The sequence below is a fragment of the Gossypium hirsutum genome, chromosome A04 (assembly GCF_007990345.1).
Source record: "Gossypium hirsutum isolate 1008001.06 chromosome A04, Gossypium_hirsutum_v2.1, whole genome shotgun sequence".
Lineage (NCBI taxonomy): Eukaryota > Viridiplantae > Streptophyta > Magnoliopsida > Malvales > Malvaceae > Gossypium > Gossypium hirsutum.
In genome coordinates, this window is record NC_053427.1 from 75,598,191 (window position 1) to 75,615,614 (window position 17,424).

Sequence of the window (17,424 nt, forward strand, 5' to 3'; positions counted from 1 at the left end):
TTCTGTGACTATTTTGCTGGGTTTTAAGTGATACTCTGAGTTGGGCCGAGTGGTAGTTGTACAAGCCCAATTTTAACCCAGCCCAAACCCATCACCAAAACAACCCACCAGCCCAAACCTGAGGCCCAATACAAACCCAGGCCCAATTTTTAAAAAATCTGCCTAGGGTTTCAATCTGAAACCCTAGGCGCCGCATCTGCTGACCCTAGGGCCTGCTAGCCAACCACCCCGCCGCACGTCCACTTGCCCTGCCACTACAACTGCCGCCTGCAACGCCTGCAACAAGGAAACAAACAGGAAGCAAGCAAAAACAGTAGCAAAAATAGGCTATAAAAGCCATTCAAAGAATGTAACACGGGGGGGGGGGCGACTTTTGTAAACAAAAAAACAGATTCGATCGAAAGAAATTAAAAACAGATTCAAGGTGTTGAATTTTTTTTCTTTTCGTTCTAAAAGATTTTTCTATTTTATTCTCTTTTCTTTTTAGTTTATATATATATATAAATAAAGATAATAAAACAAAGAAAAGAGGAAAACTTACCCGAGAGAGGGCTCCGAGCGCCTCTCTGGCACCTCGCCGGCCGTCTTGGGCGGTGGCGGTACTGTGGCGCGACAAGGGCCTGAACCCTAGGCCGAATTTTGGAGGGGAGGCCGAGAGAGGGAGAATTCTCTCTGTTTTTCTGAAAAAACAAGGGCTGGAATGTTTTTTTGTTGTATTTTAAGTATTTATAAGGTTTAAAAACGACGTCGTTTTGGACCTTAGCATCCATGGCCAAAACGGCGCCGTTTTAAGGCCGACCCGCGTGTAACCCGACCCGCTCCAGGGGGATCCGCGTGTTTTCAATGGAAGGGGTAATTTCACTTTTAGACCTTCCACTTTTTGATGTTTTCTCAATCAGTTTTATTTTTATTTTTAAATTTATCCCGTTGGTTTATTTTGGATTTCAATTTAGCCCTTTACGAAACTACGTCGTTTTAAAGGAGAAGGACAAATTTCCTTTTTAGTCCCTCCATTTTTACGCGTGTTGCATTTGGGCCCTGATGCGCTTTTCTTTTAAAGTTGGCTCTTAAATTTTATTTTTCTCTCGATTCAGTCCCTTTTGTCTTTTTTTTATTTTGATTTTGCCACGTATTTTTGCTTTTACTTCGATTTAGTCCTTTTTAACACTTTTACTATTTTCTTTATTATTTTAATGTATTATCATCTTTTATTATTTATTATTACTATTATTATTATTATCATTTTAATTACTTATATATATACGCATATATATTTAAACTTTAGATTATTTTATTATTCTATTAGTAATATTATTATTATCCTTATTTCATTTATGTTTTCTTTCATTTTTATTTTTATTATTTATTTATTTTATTTTTCTTTCTTTTCTAAAGTTTGTTATATATACATTATATACATGCGCATATTTTTGTAACATATATATGTATACCTTTAAAGGTTATTAAATTTATCTTTATATTTTAATTTTTCTTATATATATACTTGTGTTTTTATACTATAATTAATTTACATACGCAATTATATATCTATGTATATATTTTTAATCTTCATAAGTACGTGTATATAAATTTATATGCTTACATGTTTATAGTATGTAATTTGTATACATACCCATGTACATACCTTTTAGTTTTCATAAATATATGCATGCATGCTTATTTACATTGTTTATTATGTCTTATAATATATATATACATACACGTATACATCCATACATTTCTTGCATTTTTACAATTTTATTTGCTTGATTCATTTATTCATTTATTTGTTTGCTTATTTATTTATCCATTATATTTATTTTCACAAAAGGAAAATTTTAAAAGTAAAAGTAATACTCGATATTTGGGATCTTTGAGAGAATCGAGCCCTAACGTATTGGGTTCCGATTTTCTTCGTTGAACCTAAATAATCGATATTACTCTTTTTTAAAATAATAAAAGGCTCATTATTGGGAATTCAATATGTTGTGTCCTAACGTATTAGATATGACACGTTGCTTTCCCGAGATGAGGATTTTTTTTCTAAAAATTAATAAAAGTAGTATCTCGTGTTAAGATTCGAGAAGGTCGTACCCTAACTTACTGGGTTTCGATTTTCACAATATCTAAATACACGAATCCTTTCAAACTCAAATTTTAAACGATCTCGAGAATTAAGAAAAGATCGTGCCCTAACTTACGGGGCATGATCCCTTTCCTAAACCCGAGATAATAAAATATCTTTTAAATAAATAAAATTTTGGCATTCATTAGCGTATCGAAAATTCGAGACATTGTGTCCTAACTTACTGGATATGATTCTTTTTCTCGAATAACGTGAAATATGCCATTTTCCTAAAAATTTTCAACGTTTTAATACAAGGATCGTATTTTTAATTCTTCTAAGTTTTCAATTTTCGACATTAAGACATTAAGTAATCAACTAAGGTACCAATTTTGGGCGTATCGAGGGTGCTAATCCTTCCTCGTGCGTAACCGACTCCCGAACCCGTTTTCTGAATTTCGCGGACCAAACTTGTTGTTTTAATAAAATCAAACCGTTTATTAAAAATGACCGCTTTTCGAGGTGATCCAATCACACCTTATAAAAGGATTGGTGGCGACTCCCATTTTTGTTTTCATTTTCCAAAACCCAAGTCGACCCGTTTTTCATCAAAAAATGGTGTCAACAGCTTGGCGACTCCACTGGGGACGAAACACGAGAGTCAAGCCATGAGTTGATTACTTTTTGTCCTTTTGTCAAAAAATCAAAAACTTAGTTTAAATATACGATCCTTTCATTGTATTTTTATTATGATCTTCGTCATTGTGATTCATAATTGCTGTGTTTAAGTTCAGATTTATTTTTGCACATTGCATTGCATGACCGTTGGTCACACCCTTTTTAAGTGGGAGTGAGAAGCTACGCCTTCGTGAGGTTTTCACCTCCGCATGGGATAGTGAATCGCTTTCGGGATATATCCGTACCTATGTCTTCGTGAGATTTTCATCTCCGCATGGCCATAGGGAAATGTATTCCCCTGAACTGAACTCAGTCCGTATGAGCCTATAATGGGTGAGGATCGAGGAATCTGCTGGTTCGGGTACCCTTACTTTAGAGCCAACCCTCATATAGTAGACTTAGGAACTTAACCTAGGTAGAGCCACTCCAAACCCCTAGTATCTACCCGATTAGGTACTTTTTGTTTTCCTTGTTTGCTTCTGTTTTTTACTAACCGATCTTGTTTTGTTTTGATTATGATTGCATTGCATTTTAGGAAAGAGATATGGATTCAAATCCAATTACTAAATTAGAAAGCTTGTCATGGGATACGAATTCCTTGATAAAGTGGAAAACAATACGACTTCCCAAATATATTCTGAGAAACACAAGAATGGCGATGGAAGAGTTCGTGACCTTGCTTGGTGGCCTGGGGATTCGAGATGATTGTCCAAAAGCCTTCAACAAGCTGACGAGGCCTTATGAAGATGGGCAGATGATGGATCGCGACCAAGATCAAGAAAATGAGCTAGCAATGGCATCTATTGGTGAGATTACCTCAAACATGCGGATGAAGAAAAAATCGATGTTGTTTCTTGGAATATGAGGGTAAGGTCGTACATGTATCCGTTTTATGTAAGGGAATTTACTTTCTAGAAAAGTTTCCTAAATGTAATTGAATCAGAATCAACGTCTCTTTAGGCATTCATTTCATGCATTTGCATTACATTGCATCATATGCATTAGATTTTCACGAAGTGACCCTAATTATGTAAAATTATTTCAGCTAATCTGGAAAACCAATCAACCAAACATCCGTACGGTACTCGTCGCAAAGCCAAAGAAATGGATCAAAGATTAGAGAAATTGGAGCAAACGCAAAAAGAGGTGCAAGACCAGTTACAGGTGCAAATGAAAGAACATATGGAAAAGATCCAGAAAGACATGGCACAAAAGATGAAGGAGTCTCAGGATGAACTAATGACTAAATTGACGCAATTAATAACCAAGGGAGTGGATAAAAAGAAAAATCCTATGGTTTGCGATGAAGAAGGAAACAATGATGAGCCACTTTTTTCTCCAGGATACACGCCACCACAAGCGCAAATTCAGATTGAACCACATCCACGAAGATCTTCTGTCTCGATTAGACCTCAGCACTTTCAAGGTGACGCTTCAATACCGAAGAACCTTCAGGTCAGATCTGGTTCTAATCCTGACGATAATCTGGTTGTCCCGGACTTCGATGAAGTAGCGGAGAAAGACAAGATGAAGGAGGAATTACCAAAGCAGTTTGAGGAGAAATGGAAATGGATTGAAGAGAAGTTTAGGGCGATAGAAAGTATCGACGGCATTCTTGGAATAGATGCGAAAGATCTGAGTTTAGTCCCGGATTTGATATTTCCTTACAAATTTAAGATGCCGGAATTCGAGAAATATAATGGGACCAGTTGCCCAGAAGCTCATATTACTATGTTCTGTAGGCGTATGGCCGGATACGTCAACAACGACCAACTGCTCATACACTGCTTTCAAGATAGCCTCACAGGGGCAGCATCTAAGTGGTACAATCAATTGACGCGTATCCAGATTAGTTCTTGGAGGGATTTAGCACAAGCCTTTATGAAACAATACAGTCATGTAGCTGATATGGTCCTTGACAGAATTACCCTTCAAAATATGGAGAAAAAGCCTAATGAAAGTTTTAGGCAATACGCACAAAGGTGGAGGGAGGTCGCTATTCAAGTTCAGCCGCCACTCCTTGAGAAAGAAATGACGATGCTCTTCATCAATACATTGAAGGCCCCGTTCATCACCCACATGTTAGGAAGTGCTTCGAAGAGTTTTTCAGACATAGTCATGAGTGGTGAAATGATTGAAAATGCCGTGAGAAGTGGAAAGATTGATGCTGGAGAAAATAATAGGAGGTCAGACTTAAAGAAGAAGGAAAATGAGGTGAGCAATGTGAACACCTACAACAAATCGATTACACAGCCAAGAAAGGTGATTACTAGTCAGCAAGGTTCACAAGAATCGTATGCGAAGCAAGGCACTGAGAACCTTCAATTCACGCCAATTCCGATGTCATATAAGGAGTTGTATCAAAGCTTATTCAACGCACGTATTGTCGCCCCTCTCTACACGAAACCTCCACAGCCACCGTACCCCAAATGGCACGATGCGAATGCACATTGCGAATATCATGCGGGAAATACGGGGCATTCCATAGAGAACTGCATAGCCTTCAAGAAACTGGTTGAAAAGCTCATCAACATGGGTGTAGTCAAGTTTGGTGATTCATCTAATGCAGAAAATTCGCCACCCAATCATGATTAACAATGGGGTGAACGCAATATATGAGAAAGTGTTGGGAAGTTTTCACATCAATACCATATATGAAGGCATAATTAAAAAGGGATCTTGTTAGATGTCCGCCTTTATAAACCTGGAGTGCTCCAAGCAATGAGCTTGTAGAAGAAATCTCTGTAGTTTTTAGAGCTTATTTAGAGTAATGTTCAGAACATTTTTGCTGTTTTTAGCCTGAAGCGATAGAAATTCCTTTGTGAAATAGGCTAATGTCGAACGTCATTATTCTAATAAAATACATCTTTGCGTTCCTTTTTGAGCCAATATTCTTTCATTCTTTTTGATTATTTCAGTCTGTTGGATTTTCTTCCACAACATTCATTCATAATCATATCGTAAATAATCATTCATAAATTTATACATTCTTTTGTATATTCCTCGGTGCTTATTATGAGTCCTCAGATATCAATAACATGAATGAAACTGCTACAAACTCAGATTTTCCACTTGAGTGAGGCATGTGCTTAGATGGATCTCATGACTTTGGAAATGACATAGATAGTAGCTTACCCCCAAACTTGTTGAGGATGGTAGAACAAAAGGATAAACAGATCCTACCTCTCAGTGAATCATTAGAAATTGTGAGCTTGATGAAGACTAGAATTAACCTGCCTACAGAGACGAAAATTCAAAGATGTCTTTGTATGATCATACCAGGGTATGCCTCGATTCTTATAATAAAACCTGCACAACAGCACGATGTCAGAAATTTACAGTGCGAACGATGCAATTCTTTGCCGGGGCAATACCGTTCTCGTCAATTCAGCATAGCTTTGCCCGTTTGAAGTCGAGTTTCTATTCCTTCAAGATGTTGCTGGATTTTATCCCGATGGAAGAAGAAGATCAAAAGTTTCCAGTTGTAGTTTTGCCCTAAAAGGCTCTATAAAGGAAATTCGATATCGGAGAAGATCCTTTGAAGGGGATAACAAGGACTTGTTCAATCCCAAGAGTTTAGATCCGATTCAAAAAAACAAGGGAAAAGGAAAAGAAAAAAAACAAAATCAAAATCAAAAATAAAAATAAAAAGAAAAAGAGAAACCAATCAAAGTCAAAATAAAAATATGAAAAGTAAAGAAAAGAAAAGAAGAGGCCAAGGCGAAAAGCCAAAAAGGGCGCTTTGTGACCAAAAGTGGTTTTGAGTTGAAAACCGAAAAAGGACGACTCAAATTTTGAGCACAATGGGGCATGGACATCACCATTATCGAAGACTTCTAATGGGCATTGCTTCACTATTGAGATCATTAATTACTTCATCAAATGGATAAAAGCTACAGCATGCGTCAATGTCATCATATGCCAATATAGAATTCCAGAGACGATGGTATGGGAAAATGTATTGAACTAGAATGACAACATGATAGTTGAGGGCTGTAATCAGTTCAAAATCAGACATCACAGTTTGTCACTGTATTATAAGACAATGAAGTTCAAAAAAGAAAAAGATGAAGAATGAAAATGGAAAATGAAAAAGTAAAATGGAGAGGCTAAGGGGAAAACCCGCAAAGGGCGCCTTAGGCCAAAGGGGATCTGAGCTGAAAACCCGAAAAGGGCGGCTCAAATACTGATCAAAATGGGGCATGAGGTGATATAAGCTGCTCAAGTTTTGTTCATATTGAGGCATGTGTTGATCTTACCATGCCTGAATCAACAGGAAAGGATATGCAACATCTTGGAACATTGACAGAGTATTGTAGATCTCCTAAACACATGTCCAACTCAAAAGGGTTTTCAGAAAGTTTGTATAGAGAAGTTCAAGCTGTGATATCTGGGGCACCCAATTCTCATGTTACTCTTGGAATACTTTTTCTTTCTTTCCAAGATATACATTCCCAATTAATTCTTTTGTTGTCCTTCTTCACTATTTTCGATAATTTGTTCTTTCGAGCTATGCTCAGAACCAACTTTATTCTTATCCATTGTTATGACCTTTTTGCAAGCATTGGAATAATGATTAATGGACTAATAAAACTTTCACAAAGGAAGTTTTGCATATTACTCTGAAAAGTTTCTAAATAATACAGGAACCTGAAACAGGACTATTGTTTAGAACATGCCAAATTTGAAGGTTGGAAATTTGAGAAGGAAGAGTCTAAGTTTGGACTTTCTCTTTGGATTTTGTTGACAAATGCATTGATTGAACAAAAGGACAAGATGTCGTGTCAATGAAAATCTTAAATAAACAAGCAAGCAATGATCACTAGGCAATAGGAAGAGGTTACCTCGGAGAAGAGAGCCTTCATTTGTGCATGAGTCTTTGAAGCGACACCCTGGAAATGGTGTAAGGGGGACCAGAAAGATTAAGATCCTATATCCTTGAATTGTGATAAAAGAGGATTGAGGAAAAACCATATTTCTACCCTTGGGTTGTAGAGGGAGAATGATCGTACAAATTTTGTGCCCTAGTGGATTAAACTTTAAGGTTTACCGTGAGGGCAATCGGATTAAGTGATTCTTTGGATATGCTAGCCGAGCAAGAAGGTGGTATAGCACGTCAGTAATAAAGCCTTAATATGCTTTTGTGTGATGATAACCTAAGCATTAAGGAATCATCTTCATGACATTTTGCATTCACTCAAATGTCATTCATACATATCTAGTTAGGAGCATTGGATTCATTTTGATCATGCCATCCTAATCATTAGACATAATTAGGTTCATTATACAGGTCATGTTCCCCAAGGGACAGATCAATGAAGACAAAAGATCTTGCCTTCCTACATTGACAGCGAAGCAGATCGAAGACACAAACCTTGCCTCTTTCGGTTGTGATAGAGCTGGTTGAAGACAAAAGATCTTGCCTTCCTACATTGACAGCGAAGCAGATCGAAGACACAAACCTTGCCTCTTTCGGTTGTGATAGAGCTGGTTGAAGACAAAAGATCTTGCCTTCCTACATTGACAGCGAAGCAGATCGAAGACACAAACCTTGCCTCTTTCGGTTGTGATAGAGCTGGTTGAAGACAAAAGATCTTGCCTTCCTGCATTAACAGCGAAGCAGATCAAAGACAAAGCCTCGCCTCCATCGGTTGCATTGGAGCTGGTTAAAGGTTACAGATTTTGTCTCCCTAAGCCGTAGCGGAGCAGATTAAAGACACTATCCTATCTCCCTAAAGTTACAGTGGAGTGGATTAAAATAAAAGATCTTATCTCTCTGAAGTTACAGCAGAGTAGATCGCATCAGGTCTTATCTCCTTGAGGTTACCGTGGAGTAGACCGAAGAATTTCAGATCTTATCTCTCTGAGATTACAGCGGAGCAGATCGAAGACACTATCCTATCTCCCTGAAGTTACAGTGGAGTGGATTAAAATAAAGGATCTTATCTCTCTGAGGTTACAGCAGAGTAGGTCGCATCAAGTCTTATTTCCCTGAAGATGCAGTGGAATAGATTGAAAACAACGAATCTTATCCCCCTGAAGTTGTAGTGGGACAAGTTGAAGATATGAGTCCGATCTCCCTGAAGTTGCAGTGAAGCGGGTCAGAATGATGGACCTTACCCCCTGAAGTTACAACAGAATGGATTGAAGTTACAAGTCATATCTCTCTGAAGTTGCAGTAGAGTGGATTGAAACGACAAGACAGTGGACTGGAATGAAGTTACCTGAAGAAGGAAAGCACCAAGAAGTCGAGACTCGACGAGACCGGGCAAAATTGGGCTTTCTTAGTCTTTGCTCTGTTATCATTACACGACAACGAGCAAAGAGGGGCAGCTGTACAAGCCCAATTTTAACCCAGCCCAAACCCATCACCAAAACAACCCACCAGCCCAAACCTGAGGCCCAATACAAACCCAGGCCCAATTTTTAAAAAATCTGCCTAGGGTTTCAATCTGAAACCCTAGGCGCCGCATCTGCTGACCCTAGGGCCTGCTAGCCAACCACCCCGCCGCACGTCCACTTGCCCTGCCACTACAACTGCCGCCTGCAACGCCTGCAACAAGGAAACAAACAGGAAGCAAGCAAAAACAGTAGCAAAAATAGGCTATAAAAGCCATTCAAAGAATGTAACACGGGGGGGGCGACTTTTGTAAACAAAAAAACAGATTCGATCGAAAGAAATTAAAAACAGATTCAAGGTGTTGAATTTTTTTTCTTTTCGTTCTAAAAGATTTTTCTATTTTATTCTCTTTCTTTTTAGTTTATATATATATATAAATAAAGATAATAAAACAAAGAAAAGAGGAAAACTTACCCGAGAGAGGGCTCCGAGCGCCTCTCTGGCACCTCGCCGGCCGTCTTGGGCGGTGGCGGTACTGTGGCGCGACAAGGGCCTGAACCCTAGGCCGAATTTTGGAGGGGAGGCCGAGAGAGGGAGAATTCTCTCTGTTTTTCTGAAAAAACAAGGGCTGGAATGTTTTTTTGTTGTATTTTAAGTATTTATAAGGTTTAAAAACGACGTCGTTTTGGACCTTAGCATCCATGGCCAAAACGGCGCCGTTTTAAGGCCGACCCGCGTGTAACCCGACCCGCTCCAGGGGGATCCGCGTGTTTTCAATGGAAGGGGTAATTTCACTTTTAGACCTTCCACTTTTTGATGTTTTCTCAATCAGTTTTATTTTTATTTTTAAATTTATCCCGTTGGTTTATTTTGGATTTCAATTTAGCCCTTTACGAAACTACGTCGTTTTAAAGGAGAAGGACAAATTTCCTTTTTAGTCCCTCCATTTTTACGCGTGTTGCATTTGGGCCCTGATGCGCTTTTCTTTTTAAAGTTGGCTCTTAAATTTTATTTTTCTCTCGATTCAGTCCCTTTTGTCTTTTTTTTATTTTGATTTTGCCACGTATTTTTGCTTTTACTTCGATTTAGTCCTTTTTAACACTTTTACTATTTTCTTTATTATTTTAATGTATTATCATCTTTTATTATTTATTATTACTATTATTATTATTATCATTTTAATTACTTATATATATACGCATATATATTTAAACTTTAGATTATTTTATTATTCTATTAGTAATATTATTATTATCCTTATTTCATTTATGTTTTCTTTCATTTTTATTTTTATTATTTATTTATTTTATTTTTCTTTCTTTTCTAAAGTTTGTTATATATACATTATATACATGCGCATATTTTTGTAACATATATATGTATACCTTTAAAGGTTATTAAATTTATCTTTATATTTTAATTTTTCTTATATATATACTTGTGTTTTTATACTATAATTAATTTACATACGCAATTATATATCTATGTATATATTTTTAATCTTCATAAGTACGTGTATATAAATTTATATGCTTACATGTTTATAGTATGTAATTTGTATACATACCCATGTACATACCTTTTAGTTTTCATAAATATATGCATGCATGCTTATTTACATTGTTTATTATGTCTTATAATATATATATACATACACGTATACATCCATACATTTCTTGCATTTTTACAATTTTATTTGCTTGATTCATTTATTCATTTATTTGTTTGCTTATTTATTTATCCATTATATTTATTTTCACAAAAGGAAAATTTTAAAAGTAAAAGTAATACTCGATATTTGGGATCTTTGAGAGAATCGAGCCCTAACGTATTGGGTTCCGATTTTCTTCGTTGAACCTAAATAATCGATATTACTCTTTTTTAAAATAATAAAAGGCTCATTATTGGGAATTCAATATGTTGTGTCCTAACGTATTAGATATGACACGTTGCTTTCCCGAGATGAGGATTTTTTTTCTAAAAATTAATAAAAGTAGTATCTCGTGTTAAGATTCGAGAAGGTCGTACCCTAACTTACTGGGTTTCGATTTTCACAATATCTAAATACACGAATCCTTTCAAACTCAAATTTTAAACGATCTCGAGAATTAAGAAAAGATCGTGCCCTAACTTACGGGGCATGATCCCTTTCCTAAACCCGAGATAATAAAATATCTTTTAAATAAATAAAATTTTGGCATTCATTAGCGTATCGAAAATTCGAGACATTGTGTCCTAACTTACTGGATATGATTCTTTTTCTCGAATAACGTGAAATATGCCATTTTCCTAAAAATTTTCAACGTTTTAATACAAGGATCGTATTTTTAATTCTTCTAAGTTTTCAATTTTCGACATTAAGACATTAAGTAATCAACTAAGGTACCAATTTTGGGCGTATCGAGGGTGCTAATCCTTCCTCGTGCGTAACCGACTCCCGAACCCGTTTTCTGAATTTCGCGGACCAAACTTGTTGTTTTAATAAAATCAAACCGTTTATTAAAAATGACCGCTTTTCGAGGTGATCCAATCACACCTTATAAAAGGATTGGTGGCGACTCCCATTTTTGTTTTCATTTTCCAAAACCCAAGTCGACCCGTTTTTCATCAAAAAATGGTGTCAACAGTAGTAATTGAAAAGAAGTTGATGAGCCGTTCGAAGGTAACTAAACTTTGGCTATTCGTTTGGTTAGGTTGGAATTTACGTTTTGAATAACACGTACTTTGGACAAAATCAACTCAATAAGTGTAAATGGCGATTCTGTTAACATATGCTATTTTCACTCTTACTGATACAGTGCCAAACAAATGAAATAACAACTGCCACAATCAACCACCTTAATTTATTTTTTAATTGAAATGCGATTGATCTTAAAAATTCTTTTTATATCCAAAATAAATTTTTTTAGGGGAATTGAATCAAATCAGTTGTTTTTAATTCATTGAATCATCGATTAAACAACAAATAAAAACTAACCAGCTGAATTCACCCCATTCAATACCTACATCAGGGTTTATAATATTTTCTATCATCTTCTTTTCCCATTTCCAAATTTTCTTTCATCTGCAAAATAATATTCCTTAAATAGTTACGCATTTTTTTATTCTTTTCTCTCCAAAATTTCTGGAGTGAAAACCATCAGACAGTATGATATCCTTCGACATTAGGGTCGTTTGGTTTCTTTTCCTTTTGATTACTCGCTGGAGTTTCACTTATGGCCAGGACTCCAAAAATAAATTCCGTGAACGAAGGGCCACGGACGACGAACTTGGTTATCCCGAAATGTATGTTCGTTTCTACCTTCGTCGATCTTAATATTCTTTTTTTTTTCGGATTTGGCAATTGGATTCAATCAGAGGAGAGGAGCTGTTGTTATAAGAAAATTTATCATGTTTGAATGTGTAGGGATGAAGATGCCTTGTTGAACACACAATGCCCCAGAAATTTAGAACTTAGATGGCAAACAGAGGTCAGCTCTAGCATTTTTGCTACTCCGTTGATCACAGATATCAATAGGTGAAGTTTTAGTCTTCCTTTAAATTTTACCTTTTCCTTTTATTGCGTGGTGATCTTTTGATGTATTAAAATTTTACTTCTTTTCATTTCATTTTCCGAAATCTACTGATTTTATAGTAAATTAATCTTTTGTCATGATTTAGTTGACTCGATTGTGTAATTCTTAGTGACGGGAAGCTTGATATAGTAGTTCCCGCATTTGTTCACTACCTAGAAGTTCTAGAAGGTTCTGATGGCGACAAAATGCCGGGTACTAATCCTTTGTTTTCTTCTGCCCATGTTCGAATCAAATTTTTAAGATAAACTTGTTTATTTAGTTCTGCAATCTGTAGTAATTTTATTAAAGTTGATGTCTTTGAGTTTTCGATAATATGGCAGGTTGGCCTGCTTTTCACCAGTCAACCGTGCATTCTAGTCCTCTCCTGTTTGATATTGATAATGATGGTGTCACAGAAATTGCTCTGGCTACCTACAATGGCGAAGTACTTTTTTTCAGGTTATTTAATTGCTCACTATCTAAAATGCTCCTTTCCTAAGTTGCTACAGGAACTCGTGGTGGTGATGTTTGCATACTAATTTCTCCAAGTTTCTTACTTTTAGGATTTCAGGCTACATTATGACTGATAAATTGTCAGTACCTCGTAGAAAAGTTCGTAAAGATTGGTATGTGGGATTGCATCCTGATCCAGCGGACCGTTCTCATCCAGATGTTCATGATGATTTGCTTTTGGAGGAGGCTTCTAAAATGAATGCAATGAGCAGTATGCTATTCCAAGTTTCAATAATTTATATCCCTCTTACTTCTAATTTTCTTAACTCTGGTTTTGTACTAGTTTCTATGAAAGCTCCCTTGCACTCTCCCACATAATTGTAGTTTGCAGGCCATAAACTGGCACAGAGCATACTGCACATTTCATCGAGGGATTATATTGTTATGTTGTTTATACTTTGGAGCATTTTCTTATAATGAATCACACCAATCACATCAAAGCATCTTGGTTATCCTTGCAGAAATAAATGGAAATGTACCTGAATCTAACCTTACGGGTTTCGTACCAACAGAAAGTCACTCTAGCAATGATAACTTATCAAATGCAGAGAATGGAAACAAAGTAAATGTAAGTCTAAAAGACAATACAATCAAGCTGCCAACTGGTGACGGTAATTCTTCTTTAAACCCTGAAGCAGTGGGAAGCACTGAAGGACATAATGGAACAAGTCCTCAGAGACGACTTCTAGAAGGTAACTACTCAAAAGGTTCCCAGGAAGGTAGTTCTGATTCAAAAGAGAATGTTCAGGAAGCTGCTGTGGAAAATGAACAAGGGTTAGAAGCAGATGCAGATTCATCTTTTGAGTTATTCCGTGATACTGAGGAGTTGGGCGATGAGTATACTTATGATTATGATGATTATATTGATGAATCTATGTGGGGAGATGAAGAGTGGACTGAAGGAGAGCATGAGAAAAGGGAGGATTATGTGAATATTGACTCACACATCTTGTCTACTCCAGTGAGTATAAATTTCAATTAGACAAAGCGTTTCTTTCTAGTGGAGGACTTTGTTGCCAGACACAAGTAATAACTATTAAAGTCAAACATTTTTCTCTCTTATTGTCAATAGGTCATAGCAGACATTGATAAGGATGGGGTGTCAGAAATGATTGTTGCTGTTTCCTACTTCTTTGACCATGAGTAAGTTCTCTTCTTTTAAGTCTTACTTGGTAATCTAGGTTCTCTCTCAAGTGCCACTTGAAGTTCATTTAAGGGAAATTATAGCTTCCCCCCGCTTTTATTTTCCTGTCCATTTCACATTTAACCTTTTTCAATAAGTTTTAAGTTAATTTGTTTTCATGGAAGTAGGGTTGCTTTACAGTTGAAGCTGAAAAACAGACATTATATGTTAGGTATTATGACAACCCAGAGCATATGAAGGAACTTGGAGGTATTGATATTGGAAAATACGTTGCTTGTGGAATTGTGGTATTCAATCTTTATACAAGGCAGGTTAAGTGGACAAGAGACTTAGATTTGAGTACAGATACTGCCAACTTCCTAGCACATATATATTCTTCTCCCAATGTTGTTGATTTGGATGGTGATGGAAACTTGGACATCCTTGTTGGAACTTCATTTGGCTTGTTTTATATATTGGATCACCATGGTAATCCCTTTAGACTGATATTATCTTTTTGACCCCTTTCCCCGTATATCGAGTTTATATTTGTGTTATATGAGTCTGCCATACTTCACAACGTACTTGATACATGATTTTGATTTTGCCTCGATTATGTGGGTTTTATATCTGAAAGTATTGGAAATGCCCTTAAGTGGTTTGTCATTCTTGCTTCCATTCCATTCTGAACTTTCTGAAGATTTTCTCCTTAGGCCAGTTGTTTTTTTTTTTGGTATCTTACATTATTGTTTTTTCCAATTTGAACTGACTTTAAATTATAAGAAACTTCCTCGATTCTTTTAACCAATTACCCAACTCAATAATTCATTTCATTCAGGAAATATCAGAAAAAAGTTCCCTCTTGAAATGGCGGAAATCCAAAGTGTTGTAATTGCAGCTGATATCAATGATGATGGCAAGATCGAGCTAGTCACAACAGATACACATGGAAATGTTGCTGCATGGACTGCACAAGGGGAAGAAATTTGGGAAACTCATGTAAAGAGTCTGGTTCCCCAGGTGAGTTGTGGCCTCCTTTCTGTAGTTTTGCCTATACATGGACTGTACGATCCTTTATTAGGTAGCCAGTTTCGAATATGCATTTATAATTTGATGTTCTGCCAGTGCCCTTTTCTCTTTTCTTTGCATATAAATTCATTATTTCGCTTTTTTTTTTTGTTCATTTTATTGTTTCATTATTACTACTATCAAATATAGATTATACAATTCAGTAAAGGAAATTGATATGTTAATTGGTCTCTATGATACCCTTTTGAAGTACTTTGTTATCATTTTATCTGAATATCATCTCATTCTTGCAGGGTCCTGCTGTTGGTGATGTTGATGGAGATGGCCACACAGATCTTGTAGTTCCCACTCTCTCAGGGAATATTTTTGTTCTAAGCGGAAAGGATGGTTCCATTGTTCATCCTTATCCATATAGAACTCATGGGCGAGTGATGAATCAAATTCTTCTAGTTGACTTGAGTAAACGAGGGGAGATAAGCAAGGGACTCACTATTGTTACAACATCCTTTGATGGTTATTTATACCTGATAGATGGACCTACATCGTGTGCTGATGTTGTAGACATTGGTGAAACTTCGTAAGTTATTTGTTATTATGTTCTATGATTCCATATCTTTCCCAATGCTTTTCCAGGTTTCTGTATCTTATGTTTGGTCCATTTCTCGGCAGGTATAGCATGGTGTTAGCAGACAATGTCGATGGTGGTGATGATCTAGATCTTATTGTTACAACTATGAACGGAAATGTGTTTTGCTTCTCAACCACTTCCCCACATCATCCTCTCAAGGCAGGATATAACTGAACCTGTCATATAACCGAGTTCTTATGCATTTGCTAAAAAAATTAAGTATCAATTAGTTCTAATTTATTTCAGGCATGGAGATCACTTAACCAAGGAAGAAACAATGGTGCAAACCGGTACAACCGTGAGGGAATATATGTTACACATTCATCAAGAGCTTTCCGCGATGAGGAAGGCAAAAGCTTTTGGGTGGAGATTGAGATTGTGGATAAACATAGATATCCATCAGGGTTCCAAGCACCTTACAATGTCACAGTAAGCCACCGTTTTGAGCACAAATTACAATTATTAAAGCAATTCAAATGTTCATTTCTTCTCATTTTTTGGATATTATGCTGAAATAATGCAGACAACATTGTTAGTCCCTGGTAACTACCAAGGAGGAAGAAGGATAACGCAAAGGCAGATCTTTGAGCGTCCAGGAAAATATAAGATAAAACTTCCAACAGTAGCGGTAAGGACTACAGGGACTGTTATTGTGGAGATGGTGGACAGGAATGGACTCTATTTCTCTGATGACTTTTCCCTTACATTCCATTTGTATTACTATAAACTACTGAAGTGGCTTCTCGTCATCCCAATGCTTGGTATGTTTGGTGTGCTTGTCATCCTTCGTCCCCAGGAGGCGGTGCCTCTGCCATCATTCTCCCGAAACACTGACTTGTAACAACCGCAATTCAAGCTATGGTAGATGCACTTTAATTCTTAGATAGATCCAACTAAATTAGACAGCCAAGTTCCAATTGGTTTTCTGCTACTCTAAGAACTTGGCCTTTTCCAACGTTTTGTTTTGAGTTCTTCATAAAAGAGGTCGAAAATTGTAACATAGTCTGAGTTTTTGAGTTTTATTTTTTTTAAAAATATTTTTATTTTGAAATTAGATAGATTGTTCAATTTGGAATTCTACTAAGAAAACAGGTTCTTCAAGATTTTTTTTTTGTATGATGAATGCATGTCTTCTCTAAGACACAAACGGATCCTTAGAAGTAAAATTTTATCAAGGTAGTGAATTAGTCTGCTCCGTCCAACTAATAAACGCTAATCATCAGTGCAATTTTGATGCCTAACTTACCTGATCGAAATACCATGTATGATATATAAAATCAGAAATTTCTGTCCCAACCTTTTTTCTCAATGTCAACTGTTTGAGAAGTCATTTAGTGCAAAGAAACCACAGTCGGATTTGATGGACTTGAAATTAATGACTTAAAAGAAAGAAATCAAACAAGTATGGACTTATGGAATTCCGGCTTTGTAGATTTTGAATGGAATGGCCAAATGGATGTTTGAGCCTAAACTTGTAGATTGAATAAGAAGTCA

At 36.4% G+C, this 17,424-nt stretch overlaps 1 protein-coding gene across 3 annotated transcripts; it reads left to right on the top strand.

Moving 5' to 3' along the window:
* The first annotated feature begins 11,937 nt into the window (after positions 1–11,937).
* On the top strand, positions 11,938–16,930 carry LOC107948870 (protein DEFECTIVE IN EXINE FORMATION 1). 3 transcript variants are annotated; one of them, XM_016883525.2, is made up of 13 exons: positions 11,938–12,368; positions 12,490–12,600; positions 12,768–12,850; positions 12,979–13,096; positions 13,201–13,343; positions 13,564–14,111; positions 14,223–14,293; positions 14,506–14,762; positions 15,112–15,293; positions 15,596–15,879; positions 15,972–16,089; positions 16,177–16,359; positions 16,454–16,930. In XM_016883525.2, exons 1-13 carry the CDS (start codon positions 12,232–12,234, stop codon positions 16,769–16,771), a joined length of 2,553 nt encoding a protein of 850 aa, XP_016739014.1. In that variant the 5' UTR covers positions 11,938–12,231; the 3' UTR covers positions 16,772–16,930. The 3 variants fall into 3 exon arrangements, with proteins under 3 accessions (XP_016739014.1, XP_016739010.1, XP_016739013.1); XM_016883521.2 differs by having other exon boundaries at positions 11,939–12,368; positions 13,201–13,361; positions 13,612–14,111; XM_016883524.2 differs by lacking the exon at positions 11,938–12,368 and having other exon boundaries at positions 12,744–12,850; positions 13,201–13,361; positions 13,612–14,111.
* Positions 16,931–17,424: the final 494 nt, after the last annotated feature.